Genomic DNA, 19,086 nt, shown 5'->3' with positions numbered 1-19,086 from the left:
GGTTCACTAGTTAAGCATCTGTCTGGTTCCGAGTTCGAATTCCATCGTACGCATTAGGAATATATTTTTGCAAATATCTAGAAGAGTGGGTTTAGTTTAAGTAGTCTAAGGAAAAGTTATCGTTCTTTTTCTTTTCCTTTTAATTCTTTAATTTTTTACTATTTCTTCTCAAATTTCTTTTCTTCATGCAATCAATCTTGTGTGGTTGTGAAGTTTAGTTGCTTGTAAGACCAATTCAGCATAAGTTCCGTTGTAACTTCCTTTCGTTATGCTTTCCATTCTGTTAGTATTTTCTGTCAAAATAGGACTTTGCTTGTTTATTTAATTTTCTGTTAAACGCTCGATTTATTATATTGTTTAGGCAAGGGTGTTGCCAAAGACAATAATCCACCGTGTTAGGCTGATTCCTCCTGTTTCGTACGAGGTAAGTGTGCAAATTGGAATAGAATAATGTCAAATCTTTCGACGTATGCTTAACGATAAGAGATTTTCCTGAACGTTGGAATTGATGATATAATTGTTTATGGAATGAATAATTAGGTTCCGAGTAGTCTCCGTATCGTTTCTCTGTCAAAACCGGATCAGGTGCGTATCAGAAACTCTACTTTTTTAGTTTCGGATCACAAAAAATGATGGCTGTTGGTGTCACACGGCCTGGCACACGGGCGTGTGACTAGGCCGTGTGGGACACACGGACATGTGGTAGGCCGTATGAACAGCCATGTAACTCATTGTTTGTTGAATTAAGGCCACATAAGCGTGTGACTAGGCTGTGTATGGCCAAAATTAGTGCAGGGTTCACACGGCCAGGGACACGGGTGTGTGCCAAGGCCGTGTAACTCACTATTTGTACTTAAGAACCACACGACCAGGGACACGAGCGTGTGCCTAGGTCGTGTAACTCACTATTTGTACTTAAGAACCACACGACCAGGAACACGGGCAAATGCCCAGGCCATGTAACTCACTGTTTGAACTTAAGAATCACACGGTGGGCCTAGGCCGTATAACTCACTGTTTGTACTTAAGAACCACATGGCCAGGGACACAGGCGTGTGCCCAGGCCGTGTAACTCACTATTTGTGATTAAAAACCACACGGCCAAGGCACATGGGCAAGTGCCCAGGCCGTGTGGCAGGGTGTAGGGCCCGAAAACTGTTTCTAAGGCCGAAAACGATGCTAAACTTTGATTTTAGGTTTCCCAATGTATGAATGATTGAAATTGTTATTACGAGAACTGTCTGATTCATTGAGACTAATCTGTGGATTTCACAATTGAACATGCTCTGTAATATCACCTTGTCATTGAATTGTTTGGGTTAATTTAGTAACGTATTTGGATGACTAAACATGTATTACGATAGTGTATTATGTATTAGTATGGGGTGAAGTGATATGAAGGAAGAAAAAGTCTGTTGAAATCGTGGCTTTGCAACTGAAATTATATCTGACTTTGGCGCTTATATACTGAATTAGCAGCTAAGCTGCTTCTCTGTAAAAGTGTAAACGAACACTTAATAGTGTGCAGGGTTGGTTGGGTATTGAATGTCCATAATGGTGTGTTGGGTTTGGCAGAAGATGGTGTGTAGCGAGTGGTAATAGGAAATCACATATGAATCTGATTGGTACCGCATATGATCTGAAATTACGTAAATGTACATATATAATTGGTCTACTCTAAATTTGAATTGCAAATACGTTTAATGTGAACTGATTATCTGAAATTGGAATTTCACTATGAAAGAGGTCTATTTGAATTAATTTTCTTTACGCACTGAGTTCACAACTCACATTTTCATTGACTTGGTTTCAGGTGGATCCCAATCTTGATCAGGTCAAGGTCGCGGGAGCTCGGTAAAACTTTTCTTTTCCCTTTCAGAATTACTAGTAGGAACTAATATTTTAAGATGTTATGGAATTTATGACGACTATATATTATATTTTGTTGTGTTGAATGATATGCTATTGTATGGTTTACTTTGACTGAAATGAGATAGTGTGAAACTTTATTATGATTGACGTAACTCTCCAAAATTTGGTCTGAACGTCTAGACTGGGTTTAGGGTGTTACATTCTTCTTGATTTGTTCTAGGATTGGAGTTGAAGTATTCATCTTTGAAATTGCCAAAATAATTTACTTTGTGAAGGGTTGTATTGGAGCCATTATTTAAATCTGATGGAATCCTTATTCCAAAAACTTCCTAGTGGACATCAATTATGCATCCATCTTACATAATCCATACTCTATTTCATTTTCATCTTTCCATTGTTTTCCATCTTTATTTCATTATTTTTAGATTTTAATTACTTTATATTCTAATCTCTTTAGTTTTCCAAAGTTTCAAGTGTTTATATTCAAGAATCAGCAGCACCTTACTTGGATTCTAAGAAACCTATAAAAAAATCCTTCTTCTATGTTACGAAGGATTTTTAATTCTGTTAGAATTTAAAATAAAATTATGATCGTTGTTATTATTACTGTTATTATATGTTTCAATTTGAGGGGGAATAAATTGTAAAAACAATGAGTTCAGACTTTAGCTGAACTGTATGTTTTATGCCCTTAATTACATTGTGTTTTATGCATCCTTGCTGGCTGTGAATAACAATAGTTGTAACTACCATGAAATAGTGTTAGTTTTTTTCCTTTTAGGCTGAGTGAAGGGAATAAACCAGTTATGCTTAATTCTTGGTGAAATTGAATTATGTTTCTTCCTTGTTCCTTTTCCTCTCCTCTCTTGTTTCCTTCCATTTTCTTCTTTTTCTTGAAACAACCGTATCAAGGATATCAGAGCTAGTTGATTCGCCATGGCTAGTGAAGGGTTAACCACCAGATTGTAGAAAAAGGTTGGTCACTTGCAGTAGGAGGTTGATCAACTCCAAGTTGAGTTATCTCAATGGGACACCAAGATCAACAACTGATTGAAGGAGCTCAGGGAAGATTTTCATAGGGAAACCAAATCTGAGTTGTAGAGCTTGTTTGTGTAGTACTTGGGACACTTGCCATCTGTAGTTGTTGCTGGTTCTTCCCAAGACCGAGATAAGAGCATTCTAGGAAGTCCTCCACTAGGCTTCCTTCCTAGAGACACTTTGATTGCTTCTCCCATGGGGGATCTGGTCAACACTAGGACACTTACTTGTGGAAGTCCCATTTATGGATCTGGGCGCTCTTTTAAGTTGGACTATCTAAGGTCTAGTGGTATAGATTTTAGAGGGTGGTGGTCAAAGCTGGAGTAATATTATGAAACTAAGGGTGTGGTTGATAGTGTTAAGGCATGGGCTGTGATGTTGCACTTAGAATGGAAGGCACTCGATTGGCATCACTTTTATGCTCAAAGACAAGAAGGTTTTCATTTGTTGTCTTAGGACAATTATGCTCGTAGCTTAAAAGAAAGGTTTGGATCTAGTTCTTTTAGGGACCCCATGGCAAAATTGGTCTCTTTGAAGCAATTGGACGGACCAATTCCATGATGATTTTGTAAGTTTTCCCAATCAACTTTATCTTCCTGAAACATATGCTTTAAACATCTTTACTAGTAACCTTAAGCTTGAGATAAGACAATACTTAGCAACTATTCCAGCCTAAGTCCTTGGTAGAGGGTGATTTGGTTGCTAGACAAGTTGAGACTATTTTGTCTAATTCTAATAGAAAACTAGCTCCGGTGGGCATAAGGGGACAGCCCCGACCTCCATCTTTGTTTCCATCTGTCAAAACCAATCTTGCACCAATGTCCACTTCTATTCCTATAAGCTCTTTTATGGGAATGAGTGGCCAGAAGTCCACTAATTGAGCCCTTTCACAAGCTGACATGGAAGATAGGAGGAAAAAAGGCCTATGCTTTTGGTATAGAGCTAAGTATAGACCTAATCATAAGTGCATGATGTCCCAATTATATCAATTGTTGATGGAACCTTTGTCAGAAAATGAGGGTGAGGAATTCCAAGATTGCCAGGAAATCTTAGAGTCTACTAATCCAAAGGGAGAGATCTGCACCATTCCTATTTTGTCACTTCATGCAATGCAAGGTTCTTAAGGCCATAACACAATGAGAACTGCAGCACAACTTGGAACCACTTGGGCAATCATGCCGGTGTATTCTAGTAGCACCCATAATTTTTGTGGATGCTAAGTTAGTGAAGAAGTTGAACTTGCTGGTGGATCATCAATGTAAACTCAAGGTGTCCATTGCTGATGGAGGCAAATTGGTGACTCAAGGTCATTGTAGAGATGCTGCAGAGATGTTACAGCACTGAGCATCCCTAGATGAGTTTCAAGTCCATCTTTCCTTCCAGTACACCATCTTCAAAACTGCAAAAATCATATGTTTAGCATATAAAATGAAGATAACAAATTTACCTTAACATTATCCAACAAGATAGAATTATAATAAGAAGTACAAAATTTGATATCAACCACTCAAAATTTGCATAAATTATTTGTTACACGGTGCATTTTGTGCACCCTTGCCATCTGAGAATAACAGCTACTGTAACTACCATGAAACACTGCTGGTTGTTTCCCTTTTAGGCTGAGTGAGGGGAAAATATCAGTTATGCTTAATTCTCGGTGAAATTAAGTTCTGTTTCTTCCTTGTTCCTTATCCTTTCTTCTCTCGCCGTATCATTCTACTTCTATTTCAATCGACATTTTTCAGATTTGATTATTTCCAAGAACCGTTCATCCACATTCAACAAAACTATCTTTTGGGTTATGATTTGGGTCCGAGATTCTGCATCATCAACGCACAAAACACTTGCAACCAGAACAAGACATCCACCACATAAACCACATTGATTGAGCAAAAAAAGTTGTTTTTTTCTCTTTTTTTCATTAAAATTCCCTTGAGCTCTGACCTATTGGAATCAGTACATACTGTACTTCCTCATATAGGATACAAGATTTCTACACTTGCAATAACATAGAAAAGACAGATGTAACAACCAGCAACAGCTGGCCATATACAAAACGCAACAAAACCTACATGTTTGCCCACCATTTGTAAGGAAAAGTTGACATGAACAAATCAGGCAGATAGAAATGAAAGCGACTTCAGGACCTAGAATAGGCGCTTCCTGCAGCCTTCTGCTCCACAGTAGCATGCCATCTTTTTTACCTTCCCATCAGGACCATGAACGCTATCAAGGGCATACCCATAGTCATACGTCAGCTCCTACAAACAAAATATCAAAATTTCATCCAGTCACTCCAAACACCAGCCAACCCAAGACAGAGAAATATAAGTAGATCATAATAAGACCAATAGATATATAACTCAAGCTCCAAGCGTTATCAGAATTTATGAAGCAATACTAAAGATATTACAATAAAATCCAGAAATTGGTACCAAACACCTTCCATGAAATTTTAAAAGGTGCTTCCACAGAAACCAAAATAAGGGGGAATCACCTGCAAAGGAGGAATGCTGTCTGCTGCAAAGAGCATTACTCGAGCTAGTTTAATATCTTGATGTGCACTCAGGACACACTGGATAAAGAGGTTAGGCTCACAGCTATGATTGATAAATCTTGCAACATTTCCAATAGAAGCAGCATCAATGCAGAACTCTGGCACACTGTCTGATCTCTGTTCGTCAATTTTGTCCATGTTCTGGATCATTGGCAAGGATGCATCTAGTTGCCGCCTCTGTCAAGGAAAAGAATAACAGCATAAATACAATCGTATATGATTTCAGAGCAGTAATATCACAAATCAGAGAACAGTGTTTTGTTTGAAAAAGATTATACTCAACAACTTGCAATGGAAAGCAAAATGCAATACTATATGCTAAGAGACCATCCATACCTCTCTGCCACCGAGCCCCCTCATAGTTTGCAAGCAATCAATGTCAAAAATGTAATTATTCTCAGAGACATTATCCAGCTCTTCTGTCCTCGTGAGCACTCCAATATATTCACAAACAGGGGCACCAGCAGGTATAAAATCCCAAGATCTAACGGCCCATCCTTTCTTCGGAGTACGGAAGACCTGTCAATTCACATAAGTCAGATTTTATCTGGAAATATTTCAACCAGAATCAAAGAGGACCAAATCAAAAACGAGCAGAGTAGTTTTTCTTGCAGTAGTAAGAAACCTCAAGTCGATATTTCAATCCTCTCTGAGATGTACGATTTACACAACTTGGATCACAGCCACATTTTGGACCACATTCAAAAACAACATGTTTGGCTTCAATTAACCTGAAATTGAAGCAGTGGAACAGGAGCATAATTAAGCAATAAACTTCAACAATAAGAAAAAGGAGTACGGCGCAAGCCATTAAGCCTCCCTATTACTAAGATTTTACCTGCCACCATCACGGTGCACATAAGGAAAATCAGAACCATTAAGCCTTGCACATGCACAAGTTTTGGGATCCCAACAAAGCCCCTTGCAATCACATCCAGCAGCATTAGCAGGAAGCTTTATATTTCGCGCAAATTTCATTGACTTACTATACTGGTAACCTGAAAACACAGGAACAGGATGAATTTTAATAACTTATTATGCATGCATAAGATTGTATCAATGGACCTATCTTTATAAAAAAAGTATAAAGTTGGAAAAAAGGAGGGGAAACTATAAGTAAAAGTGAAGAAAAGAGTGTCATTATTAGCTATGTTACCCAGACTCGAGTGAGTGTTAGATACTAGTATGTGAATGCTCAATTTTTCCCAAGTATATACCCCCATATCCATGTCTAATATGTTTCAGACACATGTATCAGACATGACTTCTCAAGGAAAAATGAATTTGGCCAGAAAAAAGAAAAGAAAAGAAAAATGAAGAATCCATTTCACATAGATTGTCATAAAAACGTGCAACACAATTAAGCATGTGAACAATGGACCTCTTCCACCAAATGATAATAGAAAGGAGAAAAAGTCACTTAGAAATGAGGATTTGTAGACAAGACAAGATTATCAAAGGGAAACAATGAACAATTTACATGCAAAGTGATCTACAGGAACTTATCTTGAGATAACAGAAGACAGAATGAGTGAAATTTACACTCATACATGGTGTGGCAGGTTTGCAGCATAAGATGATAAATCAGTAATAATGAACTAGAAGAAGGCAATGAGCTATGGACTATCAAACTCACGAGAAGAAGCAGATCAGATATGTTATTGGTGAACTAGTATGAACTTATAACCAGAAGCATATCTCTAATATATTATTGATTTCATTCTGCATGAAAACACATTACTAAGAAACAAATTAGAAAGTTAAGCTTGCCTGTTGGTGCAACAGGTGGATCATCAACCAAATTAGTAGCTGGAATAGGAACCACTTCTTGACCACCACTTATGTCCTCACACACCAGCCTTAACCAATAAACAATCGAATTGAGAGAGACTAGAAAATTTGATTAATGGCAAGCAATTATTTTATGTAATATTTAATTCTTCAAATACCCGCGAATTTCTGACGGACACTGGGGAACACGGCCATAGGTAAAATGAACCTATCATAAGAGTAAACAAACATGATTACAATAATTAGATCCAACAGAAAAATCCAAATTCCTGTAACAGGAATTCTCGCATCATTCTTTTGAGATCTACAGATCTTCTCATGAAAGCAAAGTAATCCCAGTTTGATCAGAAATTTGAAAATAAGACTCCAAAGAGAGTCCAGACTCTGGAGTCCTATTTCACCGATTACACCATTGTACTAAAACCTCTTACATACTCTATTTGGATGAATAAATATCAGATTTATTCTCATTTTAAAACTTGCATGTGGAAATTCAATTTACAGGGAAAGTATAACAGAACAATCATTATCTTCAGTGAAATTCAAATAACATTGGGTCTGAAGATAAATGGCCTTCTAGAGCAAGTAGCCAACCAAAATCATAAAATATATAGTAAACCTGGCTAGTTGTCAATGTTGGTTGCCCCTCAAGCCGCCTCAATCTATATTTGAAAACAGTGAACCCAGAAATACCCTTCTCTGCCCAGTAGTGAACAACCTGCAAATGTGGAGCAGGTATTGAAATGCATAGTGTCCTATTGAACGCTAGGTAAAAAGCATCAATTTCTCAAATCAACAAAGACTACTATTATTATTTAAAAAAAAAAAAAACCCTAAACTAAAGGCACATCCAATACTATAAAAGATAATTTCCAAAAAAGACTAAAAGAATATTATCTAGTTTTTAAATATTTAAGAAATTACAGGAAAAAATATGCCGTGCCTTGCATGATAAAAAAACACAAGGCTACAATGTCAAGCAAGTAAAAGACAAATCAACCTGAAAACTGAAAAAATTGTAAAAAGCAAAGCAAAGCAAAACAAAACACTCAACATTCAGTTATTTAAGCCATAGCACGAGATAGGTACAGAGCTTGTTGTCACCCATCAAGAAGACATGCAACAAACTACTTGTTTGCATAATCTTTTGAGCAAAATGAAGCCATGCTATCACTTTAACTTTTGGCTTTTACCGAAAGAAAAATATTTGGAATAATCAGTCTTTCTCTCAAGAACGGCAAGAGAACTGCATGTTTGTGTTGAAGAATACAAGACTCACTCAGCCATGACGGAATCACCAAGGTAAGTTAATCATATTAAAAAATTATCCAAATTTGCCATATTTGATCAGTTTCTTATCGCAGAAGGAAATATAATATGATCGTATGCATTCAAATTATTCACAAAGAATTAGGAATATGGTTTCAGTTTTATTCATCATAGTTCATACAGACAATGGGAAAAGTAAATCTACCATTTATTTTATTGCCACAACATATAACATGATAAATTTAATGAAAACATATCATGCAACCTGAACCAACAAATAAAATGTTAGAAAATGAGAAGCTGAATAAATTGTCAGAAACTTACCTTGTACAATCCATCATATGTATAAACTTTCCCAGAGTAACTATTAGCACATTCATGACCTCGAACTACTCTGACAGTCACCCCAAGGTCCACACAGTTCTATAAATAAAATCAGGCAGAAAGTAAGCAGACAACTAACTTCCAATGAGATGTACACTACCAACATTGAAAAAGTTCAAGATGCAACAGAATTTAAAACCTATAATCAAATGCCAGACAAGACATTCTGACACTAACATAACATCAAGATACATGCGTGCACATGCACAAAAGAACTTTTATCTTGAACCCAAGATATGACAATTGCGATTAGCAAGCATCTAACGACATAGTGATTCTTTTTTTGTTCATTCTAACAACATAGTGATTTAGTCTCAAATAAACACGCACAAAAGACAAACCATTTTCATAATTATATTGATAGCATGCCATTGCGCTCTATTTAAATATTTTATCCCAAGTATGATGAGAAAATTTCAAATATATGTAGTTTCCAACTAGTAACAAATTCAATCTACAACCATCCAAGTATATAAAATGTAAATCCATAAGAACTTAAAATTCATACCTTCAGTGCCAGATTACCACGTTCCAAAACTTGATCTCGAATTTGTCGTTTATTACCAGTTAGGTCATGTCCTCCTTGTCCAGTGTAAACAACATCTTCAGCATTATCTAAATCATCCTCATACATGCCAGATAAAACTATAGCTACTGCAAGCGGGAATATATAGTGTTCATACTCCTGCAGTTTTCCAACCACAAAAATGTAAAACAAAACAGAGCTGGTTGTGTTGTAAATGTTATTGACACGATGGTTTCGTTCTTTGACAAACAAAAACAAAAGAACCCACTCAATTGAAAACATCCAAACGAATGACTCCTAAAGAGCATGCACCAAAGAGTTCATTCAGGAAAAGCAAAAGCTGTCTAGAATGTCTAAATAGAAATAAATAAGGAAACAAAAAAAATAAGCAAGGTAATTACAGTGTTAATAAAACATGATTCTAGCGAAGATGGAAACTGAAAGCCTTGAACTGGTACGAAAGGAAAAAGAGGGGCAAGAGGCGACCATATTTTCAGATGTCAAGTCATGTTCATACATGTTTCTATTAAGAGATATTTTACTCAACAACAGCTCTTAATGGTAGCCATCAGCACTTGATGACAGCAAAAGTAACAGCGGAAACCCCCTGCACAACCTGGATTCTATCCAATTTTTGGGCAGGCTTGAGAGTACACTTGCAGTGCACAAGGTAGAAAGGGTATGATAATGAAGTTATAAAGCATCTTTAAATCAAAGGGCCATCCATTGAAGAAATAAATAAAAAGCTTTTAAAAAAGTGCAGACATCACTAAAACCCATTCACAGGAAAATATTGAATGTATTACCCCTTTCTTGTAGGACTGTCCCATATAATCTATACCATTCAACCAGTGGCTATGAAAACCAACCGCAACCATTTCAGCACGAGAATAAAACCGATGACCAACATCAATGCCTGCCATACATTAAATACATCTTAGAGGATAATTTCTTAAACTCATGAAACAAGATCTGGAATGCCCATTAGAGCACACGTTAGCCAACTAACACCAGCATGAAACAACACAACTGGTATAAGCTCTCACAACCAACCTGGAATGCTACCTATCCTTTTCTCAGGATAAAGCACCTCATTTCTCTCCATCATCTGCAAATGTTTTAATTTTGAGAAAATATTAGGGCGTGTAACATCAAAATCAGTATTAATTTAACACCATAATACCATACTTAAAGAAAAAGAAATATAAGAATAAGAAATGGAATCGAGAATGTTTTACAGAGTTATCATTAATTCATAATCATCAGAACAGTTCAACATAGTTCACCCAAACAGCCAATAAATACCTATTGATATTTCAAGGGAAAAAAATATAAAAAGAATTAACAATATGTTATTCTTATAAGGAGCGATGACAACTTTTCATCTAATGAAACATAGCATATGATCCCATCTCACCAATATGATTTGAATCAACAAACTAGAGGAGAAAATATGAAAGTGGGTAGTTTATAAATTTACCCTTGAACAACTGAAAATGAAAGACATGAAGTCTTAAACAGAATAACCAAACAGACAAAAAGCACAAGTCTGAGACACTGAAAAGAACAGGCAGCACATTTTCATTCACTTGCCTTTGATATTGCCTTTAAGTCAGGTCGCTTAGCTTTGGCCTTAACATCAGCCTCAGAAACATTTCCTCTCTGCAAATAGTTTGTACATTAACAATGAAATTAAGAAGCACATTGCATGACTGAAAGAGAAAAAAAGAATCCATGTTTCACCATTGTCACAGGTAGAAGAGGCAACAACGTCAGAAAAGTTATCACAAAGATACACAAACGTAAAGCTTGATTATCATGAGCCGTATAACTGAAAGAAAAGACAAGAATAACTTACATTGGCCTTCTTCTTGGCCTTGAGGGCTTTCTTGTCAACTTTAGCTGCGCCGCACCTCTTTTCCTCTTCCTATGAAGAACTAGAAAAGATTGTATAAGAATAAAATCTGCTTAACCGATCTCAAATGATGAACAGGATGCAATGCAAAACATTATATAACGAAACCAGAGTAGTGAAGTTTCAACTGACATGAAGACCGAAAATCAGTAGAAATAGAGACAGACCTGAACAAAGTGAAGATAGTGCTTGTTGAACAGCCTTATAGTCTCCTTGACCTTCATATGTGCACTTTTCTCGGCAACATTGGGAGCATTGGTACCGTCAAGCCCCTCTGCAATTTTGGCCGCTCGTTCCACCATTTTCGCCACTTTCTTGTTGATTTTAGGGTCAGCAGGGAGTGATGAAATCTCAGGAAGCTGTTGGATCACGGTTTGAGCAGGTTGTAGCTTTAGCTTTAGCTTTTCAGCATCCACATTAACTTTTTTGGTGCTACGTCCAACATCTTCATTCAGAAGCTCCAGTTTCCGCTTTGCCAAAAGCTCCATCTCAGCTTTCTGTTTGGCGGCTTGTAATCTGGCACTGGCTCTCCGTTGTCCGGCGACGTTGTCCGTGACCGCTGAACCATTCTCTTTTACCTGAATCTGGACCCTTTTGGTTCCGTTTTTAGGCGTAGGGACAGAACTCTGGAGCGAATGCGGCGATTGAACCACCATATCGAAAATCTAAAACGGAAGAATGCGATGCTATGATGAAATGAAAGAAGGAATGTAGAAGAGAAGAGAGAGGGGAAAGTTAGGGTTAGAAGAGGAAAAGGCTAAGAAACAAAGATTTGACAGTAAGGAGCGAGGATGGATGGATGGATGGATGGATGAGGGAAAGCACAAACTCACAGCGCCACAGCCACAGCCACAGCAGAGCACAGCACAGCAGGGGAATCCTTAACTCATTGGATGACTAAATTCGAAATTAAAAATTTAAGAGACAGTGAGAGACAGAGGAGGGAAGATGCAGGTTTTTATTTTTTTAACTTTTACATACATTTTTGCTATGTAATAGGAAAACAGGAAAAAATAAAAGTTTGTGGGGATAGTGTATACTAACATACATGCATATTGTACATTTTCCTACAACTACGCTGGGTGTCTCTCAGGTATTCCGATTTGTAAGGTTTAATGGATTTAATTTTTTTCGAACTTTTTTCTATAAAAAAAAAAGACATATTTTTCTCAAATTTAATATTCTACATCTTTTCTATTATGGAAAGGAATAAAATTCAACAAGTATGGAAACATATGAAAAATAAATACATAATCTCAAATTTAATTTGCATCTTTTGTTGAAAAATATGGTTTAAAAACGGTTTTCTATAATAAAAATTAAAATTTTAAAAATCGAATTGGCTCGTAATATTTATAGTAATAATTTTTCTTTTAAAAAGTATTTGTCCTTTGTGCGAGATAAATCTTAGACGTTCTTAAGTTTCAACCGAATAATTTTCTCCATTATTCTTGCAATACGAATTACTTTTAATGTGAGCTCGAATAATCACAAATCAAAACAAAACTAAAATGAACTTATTACTTTCAGTAGGAAAGTAATTCTCTCTAAATAGAAACCGGTAAAATTGTAATTCCAGAAAATAAAATTTATTTTTTAGAAAATAAATTCACACTACTTTCTGGTAAATTACAATATATGAATATTATGTAAATAGTTCTACTGGTGTGATCTAATTATGGAGAGTGACAGAAGAATCTTAGTTGAATTGGTAAAACACAAATAATATTTATTTAATGAAAAATAATATTCTTACTATAATGGATGGGGTGGGTGGCACACCCTTCAAAACTACTAGGATTGTCACCTTTTTCATCTTGTATTAAAGGATTTGGACCTCTTATATTTGGTTTAATTATATGTGTTTTCCGAACTTTTAACCCTAACACTTTATAATTTAATCTCACTCAATATATTATTTTCTCAAAATAAATATTATTTATTTAATTAGATAAAATAATTTTTCAATTACATAATTTTTTCAACTCAATCCTAATGTCATTAAAATCATGACAACTTTACTGTAAAAGAATCTATAAGGAAATATATTTAATTTTCATATACAATGATTCACAATGACTATTTAATTTAATTTAGTTTTAGAATTTTAATTATTTAATTAACTAAATAATAATTCAAAACCTTAAATTAATTCTCAAGTTCTTTCTATACTCAAGTGAGAAAACAAATTCATTTATCTACTTTCATCATTTCCATCAATTTATATTCATTTGGTTCTACATGGAATTCATTTTTGGTTTCAATGAGCTAGTGTAATGGGGCTAGAACTTTAGTCTAACAAACTGTGTGGCCTTAGGCCATTCTTTTGCTTCAAATCTACTTAAGTCAACCTTACTTTCAAAAGTGAGAATTCACAAAGAAAATTCTCTAAGGTAAAGAAATAAAAGCAGCAGCAAAACTCTTAAACAAAGAAGCAAAAAGTGAACAAAGAAGTCATAAGAAAACTAAGTTGATAAACCGTAATTTATACATATTTTTACCCATGCTTAACACATTTTATGAATGATTTTTCCTTAGAATTGGTGAATTCGATGCTCCTAATGCTTTAATTTCATGTTTTAACTTAGGAGAGCATAGGAGAGTGAAAGGAACGAGAAACGGGCCAAAAACAGAGAAAAATGGGCCAAAGTACAAATTCAACACGGCCTGGACCTCCTCACACGGGCAGACCACACGACCGTGTCAATTTGGCAGATTCAAAACACGATTCACATGGGCGTGTCCCTGCCGAGCCCCAGTTGAGTCCAATTCGAAAAAGGCCATTTTTAAGGGTTCTTAGGCATTCCAAAAGCCTATAAATACACCCTAGAGGAGGAAGAAAATAGGAGGCACAGAGAAAAGGAGGCAGGGAACTGCTCAAGGAAAGCCGATTGATCCATCTCAAAATCCAGAGTCACCATCAAGACTGAAGATCTCCCCTCAATTTCCCTTCAGGAGTTTTGGGTTTTCTTTATGTTTTGTATTCATTATTCTTCTAAGATGTTTTCCTTTTTAGTTATGAACTAAATCCCCTAAATACCTAAGGGGAATGAAACCTAAGATGAATCTTGTTATTATTTTCTGAATTGTATGATAAATATTTAACTTGTTCTTAATTATGTGTTCTTAATTCTTGTTTTGATATCCCAGGATACTGATTCAAGATAAGCTCTTATTCAGAGGAGGAATAGACCCTGTCAAGAGTACATTTGTCATAATTAAGCGGAGTTGATTGCGCGCCTAGAGGTAGGATGACAAGATTTTGCCGGATTAGGGTGAAACCTAATAAGGGGATCCATAGATCGAGTTAATGCAACCCTAGGGTGTTAATTAGAGAAAAGTCTCAATTATTCAATCTAGGGATTAGACGTTATTAGTCTTGAATAGGGATAATAACATAACTTAGGGATCTCTACAGAACAAGTTAAATGAATAAATCGTCTGATTCGGAACTAGAATAACAAGTAAACTCTAGGTGGATTTTTCCTTAGGTATTGTCTCAGTCAATTGAGTTTTCTAAAAGTCATTCCCCAATTCTATTTTCTGTGATTTCTTAGTTTAGTTAATTAGTTAGTTAAAACAAACCCCATTATTCTTAGGCTAGATAATAAAAAGATAGTAATTACTAGTACTTTTAGTTCCTTTGGGTTCGACAATCCAGTCTTGCTAAAACTATACTACTGTTCGATAGGTACACTTGCATTCATCGTGATAATAGTTAGTTTCAAGAACGATTCATTATAAATATTTAAAACTTACCTGTCACGAAAATCAAGATCAAGTTTTTGGCGTCGTTGCCGGGGAACTAAGATATTAGGAACACTCAATTTTTATTACTTTAACCATTTATTTTTCTTGCAAGTTAATTTTATTTTATTTTTATTTATTAATTTACTTTTTCTTTCTCTTGGTAGGTTTTTATAGTTTATGACTAGAAGAAACCCGTCAAGACCACTACTTTTTTATGAAGAAATCGATCGCACAGTTCACAGAAACCAAAGAGAAATAAGGCGAAGCTTAAGATACACAAAGAACGAGCAAGAGGACGATACTCAAACCCCAACCGAAGAGATGGCTAAAAACCAAGACAATCAGCTACCTCTTGCAATTGCGGTTAATTAAAATCCTGTTCCACGCACTATGTATGATTATGCTAAACCTTTTTTAACAGGAACTGAATCGAGCATAGTTAGACCTGCTATTGCTGAGAATAACTTTGAACTAAAACCTAACACTATTCAAATGATACATCAATTTGTTCAGTTTGACGGTTTGCAGGATGAGAATCCAAACACCCACTTGGAAAATTTCCTGGAATTCTGCGATACATTTAAAATTAATGGCATTTTTGATGATGTCATTCGTCTTCGGTTATTCCCTTTTTCATTAGAAACAAAGCCAAATAGTGGTTGAACTCGTTACCACGAGGGTCAATTACTACTTGGGAACAAATGACCGAAAAATTTTTACTAAAATATTTTTTGCTGGCTAAAATGGCTAAATTACGCAATGATATCTCTTCTTTTGTGCAAATGGATTTAGAAACAATCTACGATGCATGGGAGAGATACAAGGACCTTTTGAGAAGGTGCCCCCCAACATGGGTTACCGCTTTGGCTACAGGTTCAAATGTTCCATAATGGCCTGAATCCTTCGACTCGGCAAATGGTTGACGCAGCTACTGGGGGAACCATCAACAACAAAACACCTGAAGAGGCTTACGAATTTATTGAAGAAATGTCACTGAATAACTATCGGTGGCAAGTCATGAGGACTAAGCCAACTAAAACAAAGAGTGTTTATAACGTCGATCGGTTACTATCTTTGTCAAACCGGTAGAACTTCTAAATAAAAAGATTGATGGTTTACTTGGTTCTACTCAGGTACATCCAGTAATGAGGTGCGAGACAAATGGAGGAAGAGCATGCACAGAGTATCAACCCTTCAACCCTAGCATCAAGGAGGAACAAGTCCAATATATGGGTAACAATAACTCTAGATCTCAAAATAACCCATATAGTAACACTTACAATGCAGGTTGGAGGAACCACCCAAATTTCTCATGGGGAAGTCAAGGGAATCAAAGGCCACAACATCCTCCGGGTTTTCAACAACCACCCTACCAATAAGAGAAGAAGCTGAACCTTGAAGAGATACTCTCAAAGTTTATATCGATGTCAGAAACTCATTTCCAGAATACCGAGACAGCACTTAAAAATCAATAAGCATCAATCCAAGGGCTTGAAACTCAGGTAGGCCAGCTGTCCAAACTAATTTTCGAATGACCACAAGATAACTTGCCAAGTAATACTGAACCCAACCTAAGGGAACAGCTCAACGCAATTAATGTTCAAGATGAAGAAGGATTCATTGGGCCTGAGCCAGAACCGAAGTAAGAAACTATGGTGAGCAAAAGTCTAGGTGAGGTAGGTCATAATAAAAACAAATCAGTGAATGTAGAATATAAACCTCGTGTGCCATACCTCAACGCGACAAAGAAAGACCACTCAGATGAACAATTTGGTAAATTCTTTAAACTCTTAAAAAAAATTACATATTAACTTACTGTTTATTGAAGCTCTGTCACAGATGCCAAACGTAATGAAATTTTTAAAGGAGCTTTTAGCAAACAAACAGAAGTTGGACGAGACGTCGCATGTGGAGCTAAACGCAGTTTGCTCAGCTATTCTACAGAATAAGCTACCCAAAAAATTAAAAGATCTAGGGAGTTTTATAATTCCTTGCTTAATTGGTAGTTTAGATGTCAATAATGCATTAGCTGATTTAAGGGCTAGTATTAACGTCATGCCTTACAAAATGTTCAAACAACTAGGTCTCGGGAAACCCAAGCAAACTAGGATGAGCATTCAATTAGCAGATAAAACTATAAGATTTCCTAGGGGTATTATTGAGGATGTGCTAGTTAAAATCGATAAATTTATATTTCCCGTTGACTTCATTGTTCTAGACATAGAGGAGGATAGCAACACTCCTTTGATTTTAGGAAGGCCCTTTTTAGCGGCTGCTAAAACGATTATTGATGTTGGCACAAGTGAGCTCACACTTCGTGTGGGAGACGAAACAATCACCCTTCAAGCTCGCAATTCTAGCAACACATCGAAAATTGAAGGTGATCGTCTAAACCATTCTATCAAAATTGACAATATGGTACAACATACTTTGCAGGAAATGAGTTTGAATGAAGTACATGAACCATTCTCAAGCAATAGTAGATGACATATTCATGAAGAATGAAGGCTACAAATCGAGGAGCTAGATGAATGGTGGACGTAAAAATTGAGAACACCCGATAAACCGACACTACGCCAGAACAAGCTAATACCTTTCCAAATCAACTTAAGGTTGGAGATAAAGTTTTATTAGATGCCGCAGATCCTCACATTGTCACTACCAAACCGAATAAAGACGTCCCTCTTTTGGTACTTAGCATTTTCCCATTCGGTACAGTCGAGGTAATTCATTCCAAATTCGGCACTTTTAAGGTAAACAACACTCGTCTAAAACCTTATTTTGATAAGATGGATAGCAGGAATGAGAAGTATAAACTCTTCGAACTACCATGACCATTCAATGGAGAGGTAAGTCGAGCTTAAACTATAAATAAACGCTTATCAGGAGGTAACCCGAGCACTAACTGTATTAACTTCTTTAAATTTTAGTGTTCAACACCTAACTTACTAACTGAGCTCTTGAATACAGGTTTTCCACAGAGACACGGCCAAGTACAAGGGCGTGCTTAGGACTATGTGAAAACAGGGCAAAGATTTTCCCCATACACGGGCTACGATAAAACGCCACGGCCGTGCAACATGGCCCTGGTCGAACCTACCAAAACAACATGGGAGTTCGACACGCCCGTGTGGAAGAACCGTGGGTGAACCCTTTAAAATAGCACGGGCATGCGACATGCCTGTGTTTAGTACCAGTGGTCGAACCTATTAAATTAACACGGGCGTGGACCTACAAACATGGGCGTGAGAGAAGCGAACAACGCCAGACACAGCCGTGTGCACCCTCACAGCCCGATGACCCACCGTATCGGCCACCACCACTTCTTATCCAGTTCATGCGGCGACTTCATATACTGACATCTCTGAGCGCCTCACTCAATTCGAGCAGCAGTGTTTTCAATGGTTTGATAACATTGATCCTACTCTACAGCAGATTTGTCAGCACCTTCACATCTCATCGCCAGTCCCACCTCGCGAACCATCCAACGATGAAGATGTTTAAAAACATTTATTTATTATTTTATATTTTTTTAATTTTTATTACATTTTAGAATTTTATTTTATAATTATAAATTTCGATTATTTCTTTATGAGTAAATATTCTTTCTAATATCCCCTAAAAAGTTCCTGATTTTCTCACAGGTATAGAGAGCTCCAAAGCTCACAATCGCATAGGAACTAAAAACTCCACCGGGAAAGGGTATCCACAATTGCCATGTCCTGCTCGATCACGACCATAGCTACCACTAGATATAATATTCTTTTGGTGCAGGATTTGTGGGCTAACGAACCTCTACCCCCACTAGAGTATCCTCCTCCACTATCGCGTCGATTATTCTCCAAACCTCCAGCTCAAGGAAATTCATTCATCACTCAGGAAGTTTCACTTCTCTCCCTAACTTATTTTTATATTCTTTTCTATATATCTATCTTTGTACATTGAGGACAATGTACATTAAGTGTGGAAAGTATTCATTTCATT

At 36.5% G+C, this 19,086-nt stretch overlaps 1 protein-coding gene and 1 non-coding gene across 3 annotated transcripts; both read right to left on the bottom strand.

Moving 5' to 3' along the window:
• Positions 1-4,795: 4,795 nt before the first annotated feature.
• On the bottom strand, positions 4,796-12,450 carry LOC108460800 (histone-lysine N-methyltransferase, H3 lysine-9 specific SUVH4). Of its 2 annotated transcripts, XM_053027182.1 has the most exons (16): positions 12,186-12,450; positions 11,520-12,017; positions 11,296-11,364; positions 11,031-11,099; positions 10,491-10,545; positions 10,244-10,353; positions 9,420-9,596; positions 8,852-8,950; positions 7,878-7,976; positions 7,417-7,466; positions 7,238-7,326; positions 6,306-6,465; positions 6,093-6,198; positions 5,804-5,986; positions 5,408-5,644; positions 4,796-5,171 (listed from the first exon to the last, which is right to left on the bottom strand). In XM_053027182.1, exons 2-16 carry the CDS (start codon positions 12,006-12,008, stop codon positions 5,058-5,060), a joined length of 2,106 nt encoding a protein of 701 aa, XP_052883142.1. In that variant the 5' UTR covers positions 12,009-12,017; positions 12,186-12,450; the 3' UTR covers positions 4,796-5,057. The 2 variants fall into 2 exon arrangements, with proteins under 2 accessions (XP_052883142.1, XP_017615945.1); XM_017760456.2 differs by having other exon boundaries at positions 11,520-12,450.
• A 3,401-nt stretch (positions 12,451-15,851) lies between these two features.
• Positions 15,852-15,954, bottom strand: LOC128292035 (small nucleolar RNA R71). The gene has a single exon (XR_008282019.1). It is a non-coding gene; the product is annotated as a small nucleolar RNA R71 (small nucleolar RNA).
• Positions 15,955-19,086: the final 3,132 nt, after the last annotated feature.

Source organism: Gossypium arboreum, chromosome 4, assembly GCF_025698485.1.
Source record: "Gossypium arboreum isolate Shixiya-1 chromosome 4, ASM2569848v2, whole genome shotgun sequence".
NCBI lineage: Eukaryota > Viridiplantae > Streptophyta > Magnoliopsida > Malvales > Malvaceae > Gossypium > Gossypium arboreum.
This window is presented reverse-complemented; position numbering and strand designations above follow the sequence as displayed.

Coding starts and splice junctions, on each gene's coding strand:
- LOC108460800 (XM_017760456.2), bottom strand. CDS start 12,008: ATGGTGGTTCAATCGCCGCATTCGCTCCAGAGTTCTGTCCCTACGCCT. Junction 11,100..11,295: donor AGGCCAAGAAGAAGGCCAAT/GTAAGTTATTCT, acceptor AACTATTTGCAG/AGAGGAAATGTTTCTGAGGC. Junction 7,977..8,851: donor CATATGATGGATTGTACAAG/GTAAGTTTCTGA, acceptor CCACATTTGCAG/GTTGTTCACTACTGGGCAGA.